The following is a 25,034-nucleotide window of genomic DNA, read 5'->3' on the forward strand; positions in this document are numbered from 1 at the left end:
TACTCAAATTGAAGGGATTATAATTCAGTCCTTAAAGCTGCACACCTCCAGATGAGCCAAAATAGCCAATAACAAGAAATTCAATCTTTGGATAAATTAATTATGACCTTTAGAAAAATAATGGATTCAATAATTAATTAATTATTTAAATGTTTCATGTATGCGCGATTTATGACTGTTTTTGCGGTATCATTCACTATAATTATATTGCGTTACTAACGCAGTAAGATGTATTTATGTATATTTTGACCTCTTTTTGGTAACTAACGTGGATTGTAAGTGCCGTTTGCATTGTGTTATTAACTTTCTTTGTTCATTTCACAATACTTTATTTTTAAATACATTTTTAAAATTTTCATGCAAATTGGCATGAATCTGGAGGCATGCTGCCTTAAAACATGTTTACAAAATACATGGGGTGCCCGTGGCCGTTAAGGTCGTTGACTTCAAACCACTTGTCCCTCATCGCTAATGGCTCGAACCCCGACATAGACTTTGAATTCTTTCATGTGAGGAAGCTATTCAGCTAGCTTACGGAACGTCGGTGGTTGTACTCAAGTGCCCGGTTGTGCGAGAAATAATGCACAGAAGGACACCTGAGGTATTCCTCCACCAGTAAAGCTGAAACGTCGCCATATGGCCGTGACGTAAAACCCAAAACTCAAACAAACAAAAGATATTCTTTTCTTTGCCAATCGCTTGCACCAGAATATTCTTATCAAAGACTTATTTTTCCACTTTTATGTCGCTACTTTAGACCCAAGCTTGAGGTTGATTGAATCACTAACACATGTTCCGTTTAATAGTTTAATATTACTTTCTCAGCGGAATACCACAAACTATATAAAATATGCATAGGTTATCCTGTCGTTATATATAAATAGAAAGAACAAGAGCAACCGCAGGTCGGGGGAAACGCTCGACGTTTTAACTTTTAAGAGCAAACAAATAAATTGTTCAAACAAATCTTTGTAAAGAAAAATTTTTAAAAAAGTTTTTTTTTCTTAATTTTAATAGGTCTGTCTAGTCACACTTGTTGTTTTGCCAAGAATGATTCATTTCCATAAATCAATAACAAATCAATAAGAGAATATAATCAAAATTATATCATTTGATAGTCAAGGTCATTTAAAGGTCAAGGTCATATCTAAAGTATTCAATATGTATGTTTGGTCATCCGTGTTGTTTTGTCCACATATGAATTTAATCCTTACATATATAACAAAATTATGACAACTTAACCAAAATTTAATACTTTGACCTTGATGGTCAATGTCAATTAAAGCTTAAGGTCAAGATCAGTCAATTTTAAAGAATGTGAAAAGCTTATTTTGTAATACATCTGTCAAGGTCAACTAGAGTTTGATGTACATGATGGGTCTGACATAAAGGATGATTTTTCTTAATATGAGGTCAATCTAATGATAAATTACAAAGTTATAACTAGTTACAAAGAGAAACAAGAGATTTTTTTTTAAATGGCCTTGACAGTGAATGTCGATAAAAAGGTCATATCTTAATTATTCAATATGCTTGTGTTGAACCAAGTCTTGCTTTGTTAAAATTTAAATCAAATACGCACATTACTAACAAAATAACTACAAATATTACCAAAATTCAAAAATTTGACTTTGTTGGTCAATGTCATTTAAAGGTTAAGATCAGTTTAACATTTTACAAAAGGTTGTTTAAAAAGAAAATTCAAACCAACCTTTTGTAAAATGTTGAACTGATCTTATGAATGAAGGTCAAGGTTTTCTGGTATAATTAAAAGTATTGTGTAAAAGGTTGTCGTGGCAAATATGAAGACAATAAACCAAGAACTTAAAACTTTTTTTATCAAGATACAAAATTGCGGACGGCAACGTCAACGATGAGGTGACTGTAATAATACCTTTTCGAGCTAAAACAGTTGCATTTATGCCTCGTCGAAAGCCACAATGTAATCTCTTGGAAATCCAGATTCTTATTGTCCATTTTTTCTCTTTACCAAATTTTTGTTTTACACAGACCAATAAAATTTCAACATCTTTGTTTTTTGAATAACAAAATTACCAATATGATTTCATAATAAGGTAACATAGCAACATGGAATTTCAACAATCGTATCCTGAATATTTTATCAGTCATTAGTACAGACAGCTTAATTGACATTATCACCTAAATGTAATAAAATTTCTAGCACGATTGATTAGACAAAGAGGAAAAGCCACATTAAATCTTCTGGTTACAGATTATTAACTTTACATATGTTATTAAAACATTAAATATTTGCGACTTAAAATATGTGTTATTTTAAAGAAAAACTATGCTCATCCTTGTGTAAAATGTTTTCATCACAGACAATCTTTGAAATCTATGAAATTCTTACTAAATATGGTTAATTTGGATACAATAATGAATAAACTATGTATCAAGGCTGCGTTCACGTAAAGTTGGTCATTCCTTAAAAACAACTACCAGACTTTTAATGACATTAAATATTCATATTGTTAGCACCTTTAGTTTGTAGAGTTTAAATTATATCTACTTTGCATGGATCAAAGCATGCTTTTTATGTCTATAAAGAGACTGTGTAGCAATTATCAATATTTTAATATAAAATTTCAGCATAGTATATGTTTAGTACATTCTTCTGAAAATATGGTACTTTTAAATAAATACATGATAAAATGTAAAATTCTCTGTGTTAAAAAGTATATAGCATGCATATTTATTCTTTTTTTCCAGGTAAGTCTTTAGACGATCTGAAAAATATAACATCAATATAATGTAAGTAATCTTATATATAATAAATAAGTTATAATTCTAATTGTAATTTTATTAATCGACTCTATGACAGGTTATTAATCAAATCTGTCCCAGAGAAAATGTCATAACCGGTATAATTATTCATAACTGAAATGCGATTTTTAATGACGTCATCCATTGACTTAAATTGATTTGACGACATGACATTGTTATATAAGGAAATTAAAAAATGTAAGATATTATTATCGGTGTTTAAATTTTGTCCAATGAACAATAATTAGATGACATGACATCTTACCTGGTCTTTATGCAGAGATATGTAGCAACAATCATGCCAAGAACGCACAATGATACAATACCCACTGTGAATAGAGATGAAATAACACTTAATTATAATAACGTCATGATAGTCGCCAAACAACATAGAGTTTTACAATATGCATCATTCATAATTAACTTTATTTTGATATTTTTTCATAGATATTTAGACAAAACCGTACAGCTTTTTTTCCATATATTTACGTGTTTTTTCAAATAATGTTTTCTTCCCTGATTCAACGGTAGATATAGAGGATGTAAATAAACATTTTCCTTAATTCTTTGTAATCATTGTAAAAAGAATTTAAAATGTTTACATTTTTGTTGGGAGAAACATGAATGAAATAATTGTCTGGTCCTCTATACATGTCCAAATAATTATAAAGATCAGCGTGCAACATATCAGTCAAACTTGTAAGCAAAGAAATAAAGTAACCAGCAAATGTATTTGGACTAAAGTTTCTTTCTTCTTGTGTATTCTTTTATAAAACATGGGTTTTAAAGAATGTTTATTATAAAAAAAATCTTATTGTCAGAATTAAAGAAAGATAAAGCTTAAATGTAATAGTTACCTATTGCACGATCATGTAATCCTGAAACTGAAATATCAGATCGTAAATGAAGGCTTCTCGGGAAATAAGTTTTTCTGATATTATAGGCTCATTTAAAACAATTTTCAGACAAAGCGATCTGCACATACTCTTTGGCCTATTTATGTTCGTAAAGATACTCAATCATGCCAGTTATCCTTCTGCGATTTTGGAGGTGTATAAAAATACACTTATAATACTAAAATTGTCATTTCTATTTTATATAAAGATCATAAAAAACAGTTTTATGCTTGTTCTTATTTGAACTAACATTTAATAGTTATTTAGAATTTGAGGGTGGACAATTAACTAACTTCAGAAACTAAAGTAAAAATGTTCTTTGTTTCTATTTAAATGTGTTTTTATTTAGTGACAAACTGCTATCTTTAATATAATTACTGTAAATCAACATAAAGTGTTGTTTTCGCCATTTTAGCAGTGTACGGGCATTTTACTCACCAGAACACGACCTTCCGTTAATTTCGAGTTGGTACCCGGTCTTACATGAGCACATAAAGGAACCAACTGTATTAGTACAAGTGTGTTCACAACCAGAAGTTCCTCTTGCGCATTCGTCAATGTCTGTTAAGAAAATTAAAAAAAGGACACTGCTGGAAATAAGTTATTGTTTGCTTACACGAGAATATTATTATTATTATTTTATTATTTGTATTATAATATATATTTGTTGATATTTTAGAGAATGTTTTCTAAAAAATGTTTGTCTCCGCTTCTTATTCACACAGGCTAGTTCTGTCTGTTGTTTTGCTGATTACCAAACACCTCCATATTCTGGTAATTACAACAACTGAGCAAACAGCACAGATAATATGTGTGGTATATCAATGCTCAATACTGATATTATGAGCTCTTTGAAATTACCAAGAAACGGTTAAATATAAAATGTTTACGACGGATATCTTTTTTAAATACTAATTGTTACTTGGATAATGAAATAAGACAGTTTGAAACAACATACATTCATAAAATAAAAATAATTTGTTGATAAAAAGCCCTCCAAACGGATAATAGTCGGCAAAACTATATTGTCTTATATACTATGCGGATACCAATATTCAACCAGCAGTATTGAGCATGGCCAGGCTTCAAAGATGTACAGGCTGGCCTGGCTCTACACTGGTGACGAAATCAAACAAGCAGTGTAAGGTTTCATAAATGTAAAAGCGGTGTTATTTCGTTTACAAAATCGGAAAATGTACGCAAGTGAAGTATTTAACTTCTTTCTTTCATGTTTTCTTTTGAGGTTACATTTTCAAACAAAAAACAACCTCGACATGATTTTCCATCTGATGATAATTCGAATCCAGCTCTACAGGAACATTTGAAAGATCCAGCCGAGTTTGCGCATGCGTGGTCACAACCGGATGTTTTCTCTGCACATTCGTCAATATCTATAAACAATCATATCAAAGGTAAAATGACTTATTATCTCAGGGGGAAATCAAATACTTTAAGTGTCCTCTTAACTCTTGAATTTGATCAGCATTTGTGCTACCTTTTCTGACAATCTGCTGCCATAAACTGTCCGGCCATACTATCGTAAAGATGTTGTCATAGACTTACATCATGATAAATGTTCCCTTAACATACTTTAAAATTGAGTTGTCGTGCAAAAGATGTGATTTTGTTCTAGGAAAATAAAATGTCTGACAAAAAAAAATATCTTGTGACATAGGGGTAGCCAACCAAACTCCTTGCAAACTGCCTCAAAAGCGGATATCAACCTTCTCATTGATTTGTTCTATTGATCACAGAACTGACAGAATTATATTTTAATGTAAATATCTATGTAACAGATTATCATAACGACTAATGAAATATTTTTGTCTTCTTATACAAAATGAATAGTGTTAGTTTTTTTAAATAGTTTTTATACATAAAATAATTACATTGTCATCTATCCATCACCCAATGTCCCACTGAATATACGGTTCTCTTTAACTGATTTTAGCCAGTCGCTGGCAAAGCTATAATACGATATTTTGACCGTCAGCAGAGTTTATCTAATACCATGCAATTACAAGTCTATCTTATAAAAACACAGCACGTGCCTACAAAAAAATCGGTCAACATCTTACAAACTTACCATAACGGCATGACTTACCTTTGCACATGTGCCTGTCTGGGAGCAGACGATAACCGGCTTTACAGGAGCACGTGAAAGATCCGTGTGTGTTGCTGCATTTCTGGTTGCATTTGTTGAGAGACACTGATGCACATTCATCGATATCTGAAATCACCATGAGCTATAAATATACGAGTTCTGATTTTCTTCCCCTCTTTTAAAAGCGGAATTTTGTTTAAAAAAAAAAGTGCAAAAGGCAAAGCTATGTATACACGGTATATATTGACTATAATAATTTTTTGAATACATCTTGATATTCAGTATGTAAGGGGCAAAGCTTTACTTTGCACATATCTGGGGTACAATACTTTCATTGCAAAATAATTGAAATCTAGAAAAATCTTGCTGAATAAGTGTTAAATAAGAGATTTTACAAATTTAAGCCTAGGAAGCTGCTTTACCTATAATTGGCCAAGTTAAGTTGGTCCTTTCTAAAACAACTGTCATTTTCTAATGACACTTTGTATTTGCACTATGTTCATCTTTTATCAAAGTATATAAATCACTGTACCCTATCCGGCGAGCCTATACAATTCAATATGAATTCTGTTTTGGGAGTACAAAATTTGTTACAAAATGTTGGTTTTGAGTATGCAAAGGATAAAACATGTGATGAACTATCTAATACCTGATCACCGGTCACCTGTATTCAGCAGTCTGCAAAGTGTGATAGGCTATCTACAGTAAAACCGGAATCAGTTACATGTATTCCGCAGTATCATGGCATAAACCATCAAACAAAAATGTTTCAAAACTTACACTTTGTTGCCAGTTTTAAGCAACAACCTATCTTAAGCAGACCATATATAGTTATGATTTCATTATTTCGCGGTTTTGTAATTTATATCAATTTATACCATAATTAACTACCGATCACTCGAACAAATTTACCAGCGCCCTCCGGTTCGAGCGAACGAAGTTGGATTGTATATTTTTGTTATCAATTACAGCAAAAGTTGCAGGTTCCTCCACTAACATTACATAGGAGGAATGCCCATCAAATATTGACAGAAATATTTACTTTTTACTACGTTCATGGTATCACTTTCGTACATTTGGATATGTATTTTGAAAGCAATTCATGCACACATTGTAAAGTAGACTGATTGTAAAAATATGACGTTAAATCTTGAGTTTAACTTTGATTAAAGTAAACATGTATGCAATAATCTTCCACAATAAAGGATCCTGTAAGTCATGTGATGCTAAAGTGGATTTAATAAAGAAAGGAACAAGGTCGATTACCCGCAGGAATCTTAACGTGACTCACATCTAAAATTAAACACTTACATTATATTGTCATATTGTTGTTTTAGAATTGTTTTACTTTTTATAAATCTTAGTATCTGTTATGCATACTACTTCAAACCACTTTAAGTTATTTGTTTGGTCTACTGCCGACCGATGGCATAGTTACTTAATGCTCTCTAAAACTGTCAGGAATAATGTTTACATGAAGACACCATGCTCGAGTATTGTATTTCATCCTGTGATCAATGCTCTCAATCAGTCCTTTTCCAGTCTACGAAATTTGTGTTAGCCAAAACTGCTATAAAATGAAAGAAGCACAAAAAAACGGAGGAAAAATAAAATATCTCTTTTACTTATATGCACTCAAAACCAACATTTTATAACCAAATATTGGTGTAAAGGATGAGCGTATTCCGTTTCATAATGATTTAAACACCCTTATTATGTAATAAAAAAACCTCTAAAACATGTCGTAACTTAGCGCAAGAAACATACTGGCAGTAACAAAAGTTATTAGAAGAACACTAGGACATCGTCAGAGTTATCAGAAGAACTCTTAGCACTACTGAACAAATAAGTATTAATTTGTTAGCCGGTGTTTTATGTCTGCAACTTTCCACATGAACAATTCAATATGTCAATATTTACTAAAAAGCAAATAATTTGAAATCTTTACTCAAAACTACCAGATTTTAAACAGGAGGAGACAAAAGACGGAATATAAAGATTTTTTTCTGACACATTAAACAATATGTAGGACAAGCTTAATCATCAAGTTAAATTTAGCACTCTTTTTAAAGATGAAAATTACCATTTTTGAGTGTTTCTCCGATATATGCAAAACTTTTCACAGTTAACAGAAGAACTCCTGATAAATTATCAGGAGTAAATTCATCTTCCGTGTAACAGTTTCTCCCCCTTGAAAATAGCAAACTTCGAAAATGAACTTCAAATTGTTTTGTGCCACCGAAACTTACAAATCCACCACGTGAAAACAGTGCAAAGTTGCAATTGCTTATATTTATACGGGTTCAGTTATTTACGTACCTTTGCATGTTTTTTGATCACCCTGCAACTCATACCCAGACTTACAACTACATTTAAATGATCCTGGGGTGTTAGCGCAATTCTGGGAACAGCCATCGACCTTCTGTTTACATTCATCAACGTCTAAAATAAAATATACGTATTGTGTCGTGATGTATTTAATACGGTAATTTAGATGTATTTTAACATATTGCAAGGCCAGTGTTCACATTAACATATAATGTTTCATGTAAAAAAATGAGATTTTTGAGAAAAAGTCATTATTGTTCTGTTTGTTTCGTTGTCTGGCTTTACTAATGTTTGTGAGGTTTTATTTTTGCAATTCATGTATTACGCAAGGTACTCTATAACTCTTCTCCTTACTAATCACTTTCATACTCCATACTAGCTACCTGTCACAATAAACAAACTATTTTTGAATTTATTTAGTTATCATTAAGTAACAGTTGTCTTTTTACATCAGAATTTTATCAAATCTAATCATTTCGATTATATCACGTTTATTACGATGATTTGTGGTAAAATACCTGAGCATGCGTGTCCGTCTGCTGCAAGAACATAGCCTGAATTACATTCACAGGTGTAGGAACCAGGCATGTTTACACAAACTTGTTCACATGACCCATTTCCGGAACTGCACTCATCAACATCTGAAAAAGAAATTTACTGGAATCACAAGTCAAATATATCAAAATATATAGATGTTTATCGGAAGACTATATCAAAATGCGCCAGAATGCAATATTTAAATAAAGCAGGCCTTCCGTTCGGTAACTGCAACACTATATTTATGTATTTTGCTCATATGTTGAACACGATAACGTTTACATTTCATTCACTCAAACAAATTTTGTAAGTTATTTAATTATGACATTTTGCTTTTGAGGGCAATAAAATGTTATAAAAGCAGGCATACTAGCGAAAACCAGAATAGCTTAAAGGTTAAAGCGTTCATGCTTTGAAAATGACGTTTTCAATTCGAAAATGTCATTGCATTCTTTTTCTTTTTCATGTTTATAAGGCATGTATAATTAACTTTGCACAGTAGAAAGTTTAAGTTAAAAATCCTAAGTAAAATTCAATGTATTTGAATTTTAACAGTCATTTAAAATATCTAAATAGTATTGTTTAATATATTTTAATTTCGTTTGCCTTATTTCAAACAATTTTGGCATATTTGTATGTTATCTATATTCTGTCATTGCTATTTATTTAGCCATTTAACACATAAGTTTGGGACTGTAATGACTTTGAATTGCTAAATACAAATCTATGTCTCAGACAACCTTGTGTAAGGAGGAACAAAAATACATGTAGTTGCAAAATGTCATCAAGATTTAAAAAAATGTCTTCCCAGGACTCGAAGCAGGATTTCTACTCTCACGAAGCGAACGCTCTACGTTATTTAGCCGTGACTTGCTGAATAGATATAAACGGGTAATGGCCCTACTAGTCGTTAAAGGCGATAAATAATATGTTTTATAAAACAATTATCGACACACCAATCTGTTTATATTGACGAAACAGATAATGAAACAAAATCATATTCAATCTGTACATGCTGACAGTTTCAAGTCATCAACATCATTAAAATTAATACAGGCAACTTTATGTACATTGATGTACTATATATATAAAGCTAAGTCCAGCCACCGCATCGTTCTTGGGCAGGCTGTCAAGCAGTTAAGCTGCCTTAACTTTCGCAAGGAACTGGATTATTTCTGTACATGCAAGAGCAGAAGTACAGTGCGAATGATCGTAGAAAGAATTTCATGATCAATCATAACGAAAGTGAACTTCATCGTCCGGGAATCGAACTCCTAACTCAGTAAATCCTCAATAAAGCATTTTGTTGCTTTCGCCATTTAAGCAGTCTACGGGCATTTTACTTACCCGAACACGATCTTCCGTTAATTGCGAGTTGATACCCGGTCTTACATGAGCACGTAAAGGAACCAACTGTATTAGTACAAGTGTGATCACAACCGGAAGTTCCTCTTGCGCATTCGTCAATGTCTGAAAAAAATAAAGCAAAAAGAAATAGAGAGACACTGCTTGCAATAAGCTATTGCCTGGTTATACGAAAGTATTTTTCATTATGTCAATTTGTTAATATGTTAGAGAATGTGTTATAAAGATATTTGTGTCCGCTTGTCACTTCACACAGGCTAGCTATATCTGATATTTTACTGAGTACAAAGCGCTTTAATGTTCTGGTAATTCTAAGGTCAATCTCCAATTTCAGAGAAAAAAAGTTCGACAACGACAGAGCAAACAGCACATATAATATGTGTGGTATATCACTGCTGCTTAGTGCTAATGAGTACTAATGTTATTTTATTATTTCATGCTTTTCAGTGGATTACTGATTTATCCGTGAACATTATATTTGATAATTTCACAGTGAAAATTATCAAAATAAAATTTCACATTTTTCAATGATTAAACTACTTTTTTTAAGTTTTTCCCCATGTGGTACCTCAATTTTATGTTTGCTGACAATTCTGACATTGTCAGTGCTGTTTAGAGAAACGCAAAGATAAACTTGATAAATAACTTGAATTTCAAAAGCAATAAAAGGAAGAAAACATACTTCAATTTATTCAAATTACCAATTATCAAATATCGTTTCTAAATTGTTTTGTTCATTTTTACAGTCTGAAAAATACAATTCCTTCCACATGCAAAACTGCTCTTGATGACATTTGGGCATATTTAAGTATCCTACGAGCAATTACTTCCTAATACCACATGAAAACTTGAAAAGCAATGGCAGCCATCAGCCCGAAGAATAAGTAAACAACCCAGCGTTCGTAAGGAAGCCTTTCAACAATTCCATTTTTCTATTTTCATAGCCGCTTTTTGAATATGTACACATCTGTTAACATTTATTTTTTGTCTGTAACAATCCTCAAATAAATTTTCTTTCTTCTTAAAAGATATATGATTAACAAATCCAAATGATATCCCTATGAATCAAACACAATTATATTCCTCCCGTTGAATACACACCTTTTTAAAATGGCGGCCGCTTACAGGTCTAATATAATTTCGCAGTAAGTAACGGAAATAAGGTCGGATGGTGTGACTTTTTCTTCTACTAGATTTGTTTGTTTTTATTATTAAAACAAGCGATCATTCACATTTTTTAATGAAATGAATAATATCACCGCCATTTAAGTTGATTGTCGAACCTATTTTACAGCCCAAGACTTCTTGTATTTTATGAGAAATTCGACTTATAGAGGCTACCAAAGGGGAAAACAAATTTAAATATTTAAGTTAATATATAAAGAACATTTGGGTTTAACTTGTTTTTAAGTATAAAATAAAAAAAATGTATGCTAAGCCTCTCGTGAGAATACTGTTTTTAAAGCCCTCTCAATGAAATAAAATTGCATCTTACACACAAACAAACAACTATCCTCTATGTATTTTAGAGCACTGTTAAATTAACAAGAAACGGTTAAACAGACACAGAAAAGTTTACAACGACCAAATATCGTTTTTTAAAATGCTTCTTGTTTCAAATGTTTCTACCTTGGACAGTTTGAAATAAATCATTTTTTCTTTAAAGATTCGTTAAAGAATTAAAAATTTAAACAGATAACTATATGGTATCATATACTATGGGGATATCAAGATTCAGTCAGCGGTATAGATCCTGGTCAGGCTGCACAGATGGATAGTTTAGCCCGGCTCTATACTGGTGACAAAATCAAACCAGCAGCGTAAACGTTAATAAATTTAAAACCCGTGTTTTTTATTTACTAAATAAACAATACCATCCGGGAAATGTATGCAGGTTAAGTATTATAACATCTTTTTTAGAGATGATGTTTTGAGGTTACATTTACAAATAAAATACAACCTCGACATGATTTTCCATCTGATGATAATTCGAATCCAGCTCTACAGGAACACTTGAAAGATCCAGCCGAGTTTGCGCATGCGTGATTACAGCCGGATGTTTTCTCTGCACATTCGTCAATATCTATAAACAATTATATCAAAAGTTATGTTAAATGACAGAAGGAAATAAATTTCTTTTAAAGTCCTCTTAACTCTAAAATTTGATCAGCCTTTGTGCTACCTTTGTTCGTACCCTGAGGAAATTATTTGAGAATTTCTGACTATCAATATATACTATCGTATAGATGTTCATTTAGATTTACATCATGATAAATGTTCCCTCATCATTCAGTTTTCATGCAAACGATGTGGTTTTTTCAATGAGAATAAAATGTCTGCAATAAAAAATGACCTTGTTACATAGGGGTAGCCAACCAAACCCTTTGCAAACTGCCTTTAAAGCGGATTATCACCCTTTTCACTGTTTTTACTATTGACCACAGAACTGACAGAATTATATCTTTAATGTAAATATCTAAGTGACAAATTATCATATAGACTTAGGAAATATTTTACTTTCTTAAACAAAATAAGTAGTGTTAGTTTCTTAAATAATTTTCATACTTAAAATAATTACATTTTATTTTATGCTTTTCAGTGGATTACTGATTTATCCGTGAAAATTTTATTTGATAATTTCACAGTGAAAATTATCAAAATATAATTTCACACTTTTCAATGACGAAACTACTTTTTTAAGATTTTCCCCATGTGGTACCTCAATTTTATTTTTGCTGACTATTCCGACAATGTCAGGCTGCTTAAAGAAAAGCAAAGCTGAAATTGATAAATAACTTACATATCAAAATTAAGAAAGAGAAGAAAACTTACAGTGTGTCACTTCTATTCATTCAAATTACCAATCACCAAATATCGTCTCTTTAATTTTTTGTTTCATTTTTACAGTCTGAAAAATACAATTCCTTCAACATGCAAAACTGCTCTTGATGACATTTGGGAATATTTAAGTATCCTACGAGCAATAACTGACGTATGCTTTATGAAAACTTGAAAAGCAATAGCAGCTTTCACTCGAAGAATATGTAAACAACCCAGCGTTCGTAAGGCTTCCAAGTTTTCCAATTTCCTATCCACTTTTTTGAATGTTTACACATCTGTCAACACTTATTTATTGTCTGTTACAATCCTCCAATAAATTTTCTTTCTTTTAAAAAGGTGTATGACTAACAAATCCAAATGATATCCCTCTGAATCAAACACAATTATTTTCCTCCAGTGAAATACACAACTTTAAAAATGGCGGCCGTTTACATTTAACAAAGCCAGGTCTAATATAAATTCGCAGGCAGTAACAGAAATATGGATGGATGGTTGGACTTTTTCTCCTACTAGAATTGTTTGTGTTTATTATTAAAACAAGCAATCAGGCATATTTTTTTAATAAAATAAATACTATCTCTACCTTTTAACATTGATTGTGGAACTTATTTTTCAGCCCATGACTTCTTGTATTTAATGAGAAATTCGACTTTTTTGAGGCTCTCAATGGGGAAAACAGATTTTAATATTAACGTAAATATTAAGGAAATTTCGTTTTAACCTGTTTTTAAGCATAAAATAAAAAGAAAATTTGTTAGGTACTCCAGCATCACAATGAAAAATTGTTGTTTTGTTTGTTTGTTTTTGTTGTTTTTATTGGGGGGGATTATGTACAAAATCATTGAATTTGATCCAAGAATTTAAAAAGATTGGGATTATATATTTGCAAATACCAACGACAAAGATTTGAATAAAAAAAGTCTTGTTAAAGGCACGTAATGCATCTTTCTATTTTAATTCTTTAGAAAAATAATTTAAAACTACTTAAAGTTGCACTGAACGTCCAGTAATGTGTTATGATCGTAGAAAATGTAAACAATGTAGTATTTAGACTTCCATACAAAATGATAATGTAATATGATTATACCCTTTGCAAAATTTGAAATTTTGAGAAATAAAATTTATAGAATTTCTGAAGCATAATAGACCTTAAAATTGTCATAAGATGGTTAAAAACGGAAACATAATTGTGTATTACATAAAAAATTTGATAAAGTTTACGCCATTAAATGTTTTGTGTTTTTTTCAGTTCTAAATGCCTGTCAGAAACCTTTCAATACTGTCTTTAGCTTCTTTTTCTTCGCCCTGTCTTTCATGTTTTCAAACATTATTTTGCTATTTTGGCATTTACTACTTGAAAACAATTAAATAGTCTTTAAAATTCTCCTCATGCTTTTCTTTTATCGAACATACATTTGAAATCTTTTTTTTTCTTTAACATTGTTATGTCTAGGGTATAGATATTATAAGAAAAGCATTGATGCAAAGCATCAAAGGGCGTCCAAGCAAGAAAAGCAGCAAGTGAAGATGAACTAGTAGACATATGATGACAAAATATTCTTATACACTTTTCAATGGTTAATTGGTTTTTACCAGAATTGTATATCACTTATGAATGAGCGTGTTCATTATGAACTTTGATTGGCATGCTAGAGATTAGAATATTACTTTTTATTTTTCTTTATGATCGTGGTTATTAATAGCAACGGATATACATGTATACAATTATTTATAATCCATATGTGTAACGCATGATCAACACGTACCACACCTTTGTAATTGTCCCTTATTATGTTATCGCTATTAGCGAAGACCCCCTATTAAGGTATCTGTTCACACTTAGTAAAAATATGACACTGGTTATATTAACATGTTGATTATGTTGAGCATAATTGTTTATTATACAATAATTGTAATATCTATTAATTTTAATTAAAAAAATATGAATATTGTTTTCTTTTCTTTTTTGTGTTTTATGTTCTATTTTAATACTGAGTTTTTATGTTTACGAGCGTACTACTCTTTTTTTTATTAAAAATGTAAAATAAACTTTAAGAATTCAATTGTCATATTGACTGACGATTATTAGTCAAAACTTAACTGGAAAAAGTCAGTAAATCATGGTTTATCTTTCAATATATAATATTGTTTATTCTTAAACCATGTACATGTACATTTGTATTTTTCTTTATCATTTTTTAAATTATCAATCAATTGAATAATTCATAAAATCTAATTTGTATTCCTCGGCATCTTTACTAAACACGGATAACAAATTAAATAAAATGTTTCAAAGTTGATAATGTCATATTAATACCATAAAAATGTACCCTTTTCTCAATTATTGTACATATTTATTGTTTTTATCTCATATAGATAAAATGAAACATGCTATTGTTGTTGTTTTTTTTTTAAATGTAACGATATCAAACATCTACTCCAAAACCGGGAGAGACCGGACAATAAACGTGTGGTACTATTCGCCGGTCACTATAGACCGGGAGAGACCGGGAATTACCGATAGTGATAAATAGATATATCTATACATAGATTTTCGGAATATTTAGGTCATCAACTGATCATTCTAGGATACATGTACAACAACAATAACATACCCTGATAACCCAGTGTGTACTACAAAATGATAAATAAAAAAACCCGAAGAGCGCGATTTATTGACGGAAAAGGTTATTTCATTTGAAAATGTTTGCATTGCGAAATTCTCCAGTTCGCTATTCATTGCAACATATCGCGACATTTAATTCTTAATTAATAATCAAGCACCCTCATACCGATCGGAATTATCGGCTTTTATTATGACCGACTAAAAGGCTCGAGAAGTTGCTGTCGCCCTTTCACAAAATCTGATTTCATTCCATAAGAGCGCCGCGCTTCGGCGCGGACGCCAATAAGAATCACGTTGATTATAACTACGTTTATTTAGAAAGCCATGTTATATCTTGACCGGAAGTTCAGTACAGTATTACCCATCATGCAATTTAGTTGTAAATAGCAGACTACAGTAATGAAGGATATTACAAACATTAAGATTTTTAATAATTAATTCTTTAACAAAAATTTTCAACTTCGGCGAAATACACTCCTTTAAACGGCATGGTTACACTTTTACAATGTTTGTTGAGTGATGTTATATAATAAAACCGACCGATTTTGAAAGTAGCATCCATTTTGTTCTGTCAATGAAAATTTTTGCAGTACACAATTATGTTTTCTTTTTTAAATCATCTTATGACACTTTTAAAGTCCAATTATGCCTCAGAAATTCTATCAATTTTACTTCTCAAAATTTCAATTTTTGCAAAGGGTATTATCATATTGCATTATCATTTTGTATGGAAGTCAAAATACTACATTGTTTAAGAATAATATATCCCAAACTGTGATTTTATAGCTCAATAACATCACTGTTTAGAGTTCGGATGCGAGGAATTATAACACGAGGGCGTAGCCCGAGTGATATAATGTTGCGCATCCGAACGACAAACAGTGATGTTATCCAGCGATAAAATCACCGATTTGGATACATCATTTCGATTCTAACACGACATAAACAAATAAATGCTGCCGTACCTGCTATTAAGCAAAATTGCGTCTGATTTGTTTCCGTTCTTATTGTCAGCGCGTCGGATTTCATAGTGGTTACGTCACATGTACAATGATTACGTCACACGTCTAAATATAGAACATCAAACAGTGACTCTATTGCATAATAATACACACTTTCGGTTCTTCTATGTTCAATAGGGAAAAATGCGGGTCGTGTTAGAATTATACATTTTTCTACCATCATAACACATTACTGAACATTCAGTGCAACTTTAAAAAGTTTTTAATTATTTTTCTAAAGAATTAAAATAGAAAGAGGCATAACGTGCCTTTCACAAGACTGTTTTATTTGAATCTTTGTCGTTGGTATTTTGCAAATATAGAATCTTATTCTTTTTACTATCTTAAATCAAATTCAATGATTTTGTACATAATCCCTCCCCAAAACAAAATAAAAAAACAAACAAACAACCCTGTTTGATTGTGATACTGGAATACCTAACAACTAAAGCGGCAAATCATTACACAGCTGCTAACTTGATCTAAATAATGAAACACCATACTCGTTTAGTTGAGTGTATTTTACATAAATCATGCTAAATAAATGTTGAAGGTATTGTTTTGCTACGTGAATTTTTTGTTGGAGCTTTTTGCTTTAATTAAAATACTCAGACGTCATCAAAGTTTGCTTTATGCCATAATTATTCAAGACGCCATGAAAATATTTTTCTGCCATGTTTCCTTTGAAATATCTTTAAATATATAGATTGGGAATTCTATGTCAATCCCAAAATTCAAACAATGCGATATAACTTGTATCTAACTTTTATTTTTAATATTTCCTGAACAAAACAATAAATACTTATAACTAAATGACATTTGTTTAAAACATAAATATTTACATAGTCCTATATATAGACGCATACGACAAATCATCCGGGTACTTGAGTCCAGAGTCATCGACATTGACAAACACAGGAACAGTCATTTTAATGGATAAAAGGAAATTCAATAAATTTTCTACTTTAAATCGTATAAATTTGTGACAACCCTTCTTTTTTTTTGCATAAGTACTGGTGTCCCGCGAGTCCAATACACTCTTAATAGTTCATACTACTTGTATCATTCCGGGTACACTCCTTTGAAAATCAAAATTTCTGAAAAATTCAACTCCTGACATAAATTTAATGGGATCATCTCTATTCCTAAGTATATGTTTTTCAACATTTATTTCCTAAAATACTGTCACATCGCGTATATGATGCACTTAAATGTATATGGGACGAAATTAATTCAATATCAATACTCAAAACAAAGTGGTATTCAGTATCATTTTATTGCGGACACCTCAAGGTAGCCCCCTCCTAATCTAACAGATTCTCAACTTAGTTCACTCGAAACTTACTTTATAACTTGAATACCACTTTAATGAAAGTTGAGGACTGTCTTGACCGGTAGGCAATTATATGGGATTTACGCAATGAGTGTGAGTGTAAGTATCGATTCTGAATAAGACCATAGTCCTTTTGTTTACGTAACATTACCTCTCGTGAAGGAGACTTCAAAAGTTGACTGATCAGTTTTATTGCATAACATCACTCAATATACATTTCAAAAGTTTAACCATGTCTTGTAAAAGAGTGTATTTTACCAAAATGAAACAAAAGTTCTTATAAGAATTAATTATTAAAAAATCTTAATGTTAAAAAAATATTTTAAATCTATGTTCGATAAAACAAACGCATGAGGAGAAAATTAAAGAGAATTTAATACTTTTCAAGTAGTAAATGCCAGAACAGCAAAACAATGTTGGAAAACCTGAAAGACATGGCGACACAAATATTAAATAAAATTCAATGATTTTGTAAATAACCTAAACCCAGCATATAAAAAACAACCCTGTTTGATTGTGATGCTGGAATATCTGACGACTAAAGCGGTAAAACATTATACAGTTATCATTAAAGTTACAAACAGGATCTAAGTAATGGAACACCATAAAATTAAACTCGTCAAAGAAAGTATATATATCATGCTAATTAAATGTAAATGGCATGTCTTTAAAACATAAATTTATATTTATATAGGCCTATATTTAGACGCATACGACAAATTTTCCGAGGAATTGAGTTCAGAATTTGACAATCACAGGAACAGTTATTTTCATGGGTAAAAAATAAATTCAAGAACTTTCCAACTTGATTTCACTTCTTTTTGGCATAAGCACTGATATCCCGTGAGCTGAATACACTCTTAAAGATCCTGTAACACATTATTTTTATGGTTTTATATACAAATTATGATGCTCAAATTAAGATTTATCGATATTGTAAGTTCCAAAAAACATTATTTATAAAGATATTACCGAATTTAATATTTCATGTAAATAAAGGGAGGTAATTAGAATTTAGTTTTCTATAAATTCTAAGTCAATTTTTCCAATAAGAAATGAATGCATATAATTTAATGATTACCTTAAATATGTACAAATATTTGCAATACATATTTTACATATTCTTCGATTTTTGAAAATTGACAAATTTGCATAATTACATACATATATAATTTAATGAAGAGTGGTATGCATTCTCAATTACAAAACATACAGGATCTTTAATAGTTCATACTACTTATATCATTCCGTATATAAACTGTGCAAAGTCCTTCGAAAATCGAAATTTCTGAGAAAATTCAACTTCTGACATAATCCCTAAGTATCTGTTTGTCAACATTTATTACCTCAAATACTGTCAGTTAGCGTATACGATGCACTTTAATGTATATGGGACGAAATTAATTCAAAATCAATACTCCAAACTAAGTGGTATTCAGTATTATTTTCGCTCGACACTTATAATCTAAATACCACTTTTCTGAAAGGTTTAGGACTGCCTTGACCGTTAGGCAATTATATTGGGATTTACTCAATGAGTGTGAGTGTAAGTTTCGATTCTGAATACGGGCCTTACATACTTTCAAGAACGGCATGACTTACCTATACAGTTGTGCTTGTCTGGGAGCAGACGATAACCGGTGTTACAGGAACACGTGAAAGATCCGTTTGTGTTGCTGCATTTCTGGTTACATTTGTTCAGAGACGATGATGCACATTCATCGATATCTGAAATCAACATGAGCTATAAATATACAAGCTTTTATTTGAGAAGCCCTAAAACGTTTTTGCTTCCCCTCTTAAACGGAATTTTGTTTTAAGTAATTACGCAAAATGGAAAGCTATATATACACGGTATATAAAGGATATTTGTTTATTTTGCATGTAAGATTGAAAGATAATTTCACTGAGAGAACACCAGATGCAATATTTTCACGAGTGGCGTAGCCACGAGTGAAAATATAATAGCTGTTGTTCACGAATGAAATATATTTCAATCTTATACATGTATGTAAAACAAATAAATTTTCTTTTTATTTCATGCTTTTTAAGTAATTTTAAGTATTTTTTACTGATTTTGCCGCGTAACGTCGCGCATTCTCCTTTGTGACGTCATCACATCATGACGTCACATCATCAATTTTGAAATGTAGTTCTGTTAAATTTCTCTAATTTTGTTACATTTTTTACATGATGTATGGTGACATCGACTTTCTTTTCCTATAGAAGCAAAATTTACGTATGATGACAATTATTTCTGCCTGTTATTCCATTTAGTTTAATTTTCTTTTCATCCGCATTCAGATATAGTCCGGCTAATTATCTGATATATTACAATAAAACACTGGAAAGCATGAAATAAATAGAGGATATTGAATGAGTGTAAGTTCAATACTGAATTTATTGCACGAGTTGAATGAATTATATTATGCGAGCCTCTGGCGAGCATAATATTATTTTATTCAACGAGTGCAATACATTCAGTAATGAACTTACACGAATTTAATATTCTATTTATCACATACCCAAAATAAAGACCGTTTAAAGTGAAAAAAGAGTCATTTTTCATTGACGCGCCTATAGTATAACGCTAACATTTAGCGCGTCTTTACACTATGTTTGTATAACGCTAATGACGTCACGTCAAAATATATGCACGGCCGTGCAATACCATTTTTACGGAGTCGCAAAATCGGCACGGGTGTGTGATAAATATTGATAATTATTTTTTTTTGCATCCATCTTGATATTCCGTATGTAAATGGCAAATAGTTTTTGTAGTATTTCGTTATTATGGCTATAGAGTCTCCCTTGATCATTGTCACCATGACAACGTATTTAAGTACATGTAGGTTATTGTACAAAAAAAATGATTTCATTAGCGGAATTTAAATTCATGTAAAATGACATAAGCATATAATTATATAATTTATGGTATTACTTCATAATTGCTGTTGACTCGACCGAAATCTACAAAAGAATGACTGTAAAGATATAATATGCTTTTCTCTGGGATAAAATACTTTCTTGCAAAACTTAATTAAAATCTAGAAAATTCTTGCTGAATAAATGTTGAATAAGTGATTTAACTAATTTAAGCCTAGGAAGCTGTATTACCTATATTGGCCAAGTTAAGTTGGCCCTTTCTAAACATCTGTCATTTTCTAATGACAATTTGTATTTGTACTGTATTCACCTTTTATCACAGTATATAAATCACTGTACCCTGTCTGGCGAGCCTATACAATTCAATATGCATTCTGTTTTGGGAGTATAAAATTTGTTTATAAAATATGTTTGAGTAAGTAGAATACAGTCTGCAAAGGATAGGCATGTGTGCTTTCTACAGTAAAACCAGAATATGCGGTTACCTGTATTCAGCAGTATCATGGCATAAGCTGCAAAACAATTAAACAATTTTTTCAAAACGTACACTTTATTCCCAGTTAAACATATTTAAAGCAACCACATTTCTTAAGCAGACGATATATAGTTAAGTTTCCCTTAATTAGCGGCTTAGTAATTCATATCAATTATTCCAAAATAAACTACCGACCTTTCGAATACATTTGCAAGCGCCCGAACGAAGTTCGACTAAATTTTTTTGTTATCAATTACAGCAAAAGTTGCAGGTTCCTCCACTAATTGTTTTTCTTTTTTACGTAGGAGGTATGCCCACCAAATATTGACAGAAATATTTACTTTTTACTTTAAATAAAATGACAACGTCCGTCGTATTTTTTGGTACGTTTGGATAAGTATTTTAAAGCAATTTATGCTAACACATTGGAGATTAGTCTGATTCTAAAGATATAGCATCCAATCTTGAGTTTGACTTCGATAAATAAAAATGTTTGCAATAATAATCAGCACTTAAGTGTCCTGTAAGTCACGTGATGCTAAAGTGGATTTTATAAAGAAAGGAACAAGATGGTTTACCGGCATGAATCATTACGTGACTTACATATAAAATTAAGCACTTACTTTATATTGTCATATTGTTGTCATAGAACTTTCTACTTTCATATGTTAAAAATGATAACTTTTTTACAAATTTAAGTATCTGCTGAATACCTGAAGATGACCCGGCCTAATTAAATTTAGAAAAAGGTAGTGCATACTACTTCATATTTTGCTGCAAACGTTTTTTTTAAGTAATTCGGTTGGTCTTCTGTAGACCGATGCCATAGTTACTTAATGCCTTCTAAAATGACAGGAATAATGTATACATAAAATCACCATGCTTGAGTATTGTATTCGAAGTGAGTTTTTTTCCTTATAGTCAATGCTCTACATTTATTCTTTTTTCTATCTACGAAACCTTAGTTAGACAAAACTGCTACAAAATGTCAAAAGCACAAGAAACGGAGGTAAGATTAAATATCTCTTGAACTAATCAACATTTTATAACCAAATATGTTTGCAAAGTATGAGCGTCTTTAGTTTCATGATGATTAATACAACCTTAGTATGTAATAAAACGATAGAACTAAGTCGTTACTAAGCGCAAGAAACATGCAAAATAATTATAAGGTTATCAGAAGAACACTAGGACATCTTCAGAGTTTTCAGAAGAACTCTAGCACATTTGAACAACTTTGTATAAATTTGTTAGCCGGGGTATTATGTTTGCAACTTTCTATAATAGTTAGGAAATTAAGTATGGCAAGGAAAAAGATCACAAATAAACAATTCAATAAGTCATTATGTACGAATAAGCAAATTATTTGAAAATTTTACTTAAAACTATCAGATTTTAAACAAAAGGCGACGAAAGACGGACTATAAAGTTTTTTTGACACATAATTCAATATATGATGCAAACTTTATCATTAAAGTTTAATTTAGCACCTCAAACTCTTTTTAAAGATGAAGACTACCAAGTTAGTGTTTCTTTGGTATATGCACAACCTTTCTGATGAACTCCGTGACAGTTATCAGACAAACTCCTGACAAGCTAACAGAAGAACTTCATCTTCTGTGTAACAGTTCCTCCCCAGTGAAAAAAATCAAACTTGAAAAGTCGCAGGCAGTCGGTGCGTTGCTTGGATGATATACATGTACATGGCCACTCCCATTTTTATGAATAAAATATTCATTAATTCAAAAAGTTTTAAAAACCTCAAACCTTTAGTAAAAAAACAAAAGAAAGTTGTTTCTTTTAATATCATCCCTATAATACTATATAAATAAAGACAATGTAGAAAGGTTCACCAGCGGATCTCCCGGCATTATTTGAAGTCCCAGATCTTTGTTAATTGTCAACTTATTTTCACCAATAAAGTGCAATCTCCTCAGAAATGTTTTTTTATTCCAAAAATGTACAATATTTTAACAGTTGGTACGACTAAAGATCTAATTTTAAAGCGATAATGCACTTTTGTTTAAAATGGACATCGTTTGACTGAGCAGTAAAACATAAATCGATCTTTTTCTTCATAATAAACTAATGTCAGTGCAAGCAAACAGTTGAAACAGAAAGGCAGCTATAACACTGTCGCTTACCTGTTAAATTTAAATGCGAAACGTCTGTATGTAGGCACTTTCAGTGGTTATTTGCTCTAACTTATTAAATTTCTTGGCATTACATGTATCAAATCCTGATCCGGATATTGGAAATACACATGTCCTGTTTAAAATTTAGAAACTCGGTTTCCCGCTGTAACCCAGCTTCACTTAATCCTTACTTTCGAAACGGGGTACGCATTAGGAATATCCGAGTCAGGATTTGCATGCTTGTAATGATTTATGTACATGCCAGAGCAGGAGTACAGTGCGAATGATCGTAGAAAGGATTTCATGATCAATCATAAAGAAAGTGAACTTCTATTTGGCTTTTTCTTTCTTGTTGGGTAGTTCCAGTATTCCTCACTTGAATACTGTTGAATCACCCTTAGGATATGTTGCCTGCTTTTAAAATTTGACTTTTGATGTATTATCTGTGATATACCGGCTTCATAGCCTCTGGTCCCCTTTCAAAATTCCATTTTATTTAGTTCCACTCATTGTTTTCTCGTTTAGGGCACACGCATTTTTTTACTTGAGGAACATATGCCGCTTTTTATGGAATGTCACTTAGTGTCGCATTGAAGGTTCCATGATAACCGCCATACGAACACATCTGCGGATGTTTCAAAATTGTACCAATTCATTTTAAATGTTGAATTCTGCTTAAGCCGGTGTTAGGGGGCGTGGACGGTAGTTTACACTTTACAGTACCGTCCATGAACAGACTCAACATTTTCAATTATGTTGTGTTGGACTTTTTAGGGATTCTTGCTTTCTCTATTTCATCGTTCGGGAAGCGAACTCGGGTCTCCCTGTTCACAGACCCAGGTTCTACCTATTGAGCTAACCGGACAGCTTCTGCTTAGACAGATTGGTTGAACAGCAAAAAAATGTGAATTCTTGTGTTTCAGTCATTTCAACAGCGTTTTAGTAATACATACATAATAACTATTTAGACTATGAGACTTAAAAATGTCAGTGTAGAATCATTTACAAAGTGATCATAAGAAATCCATAGAATTGGGCGAATAAAGAATAAAAGAATTCGAGGTATGATCAAAAAATTCTCGGCCCGATATACTTCTAGCCACTACACTATCATTTACACACGATACGTCGATACCGATATCTTACTGAAGATTACTGACCGAGTTGCACGCGGTTTTACACATATATACACAAGTAACATATAATACACTTTGATCAGTACAGGGGTTTGTCATTTAGACCAAATAGAGAAAGTTGAAATCAGAGCCGTCATTAAGTACCTCTGTAAGAAAGGGATGTCCCCCAAGGAAATCCATAAAGACTTCATGGATACACTTGGAAAGGAGTCCCCTTCCTAAAGCACTGTGAAAACATTGGCTGCTGAATTTAAGAGGGACGGGGAGAGCAATGATGAGCGGCCTGGGCGATCAAAAAGGGCAAAGAACGATGAAACTGCCGAAGCTGTGCTCGCGATCTGGTCATGCGCGACAGAGGGCGAAACCTGCAAAGCATTGCTAGGGAAGTGGGTATAAGCTTTGTTTCTGTTCAGGCAATTTTGACTGATGTCTATGGTTTCCGGTAGATGGGCCACCAGACAGTCACCAGAAACGGACCAGGCCTGACACTGCAAGATATCGTTTGTCTCGCTACGAGGATAAATCTGATGTTATGTACCGGATCATTACTCAGGATGAAACATGGGTCCATCACTCCGATCCAGAAT

At 31.7% G+C, this 25,034-nt stretch overlaps 1 protein-coding gene and 1 long non-coding RNA gene across 2 annotated transcripts in view; both read right to left on the reverse strand.

The window, feature by feature from the left end:
* Positions 1 to 793: 793 nt before the first annotated feature.
* LOC132731883 (uncharacterized) lies at positions 794 to 3,756 on the reverse strand. Its single transcript, XR_009625943.1, has 3 exons — positions 3,642 to 3,756; positions 3,050 to 3,113; positions 794 to 2,747 (listed from the first exon to the last, which is right to left on the reverse strand). It is a non-coding gene; the product is annotated as an uncharacterized LOC132731883 (long non-coding RNA).
* Positions 3,757 to 4,110: 354 nt separating this feature from the next.
* The window catches only part of LOC132731884 (fibrillin-3-like), a 38,550-nt gene continuing 17,626 nt past the window's right edge, over positions 4,111 to 25,034 (reverse strand). The window contains exons 9-16 of the mRNA XM_060718180.1: positions 19,418 to 19,543; positions 11,975 to 12,097; positions 9,997 to 10,119; positions 8,631 to 8,753; positions 8,104 to 8,226; positions 5,785 to 5,910; positions 4,949 to 5,071; positions 4,111 to 4,241 (exon numbers count right to left, since the gene is read on the reverse strand). Coding sequence (XP_060574163.1) covers positions 4,111 to 4,241; positions 4,949 to 5,071; positions 5,785 to 5,910; positions 8,104 to 8,226; positions 8,631 to 8,753; positions 9,997 to 10,119; positions 11,975 to 12,097; positions 19,418 to 19,543 — 998 coding nt within the window. The remainder of the gene's footprint in view (positions 4,242 to 4,948; positions 5,072 to 5,784; positions 5,911 to 8,103; positions 8,227 to 8,630; positions 8,754 to 9,996; positions 10,120 to 11,974; positions 12,098 to 19,417; positions 19,544 to 25,034) is intronic.

Source organism: Ruditapes philippinarum, unplaced genomic scaffold, assembly GCF_026571515.1.
Source record: "Ruditapes philippinarum isolate M1 unplaced genomic scaffold, ASM2657151v2 ctg8058_1_1_1_1, whole genome shotgun sequence".
In the NCBI taxonomy this organism is placed as follows: domain Eukaryota; kingdom Metazoa; phylum Mollusca; class Bivalvia; order Venerida; family Veneridae; genus Ruditapes; species Ruditapes philippinarum.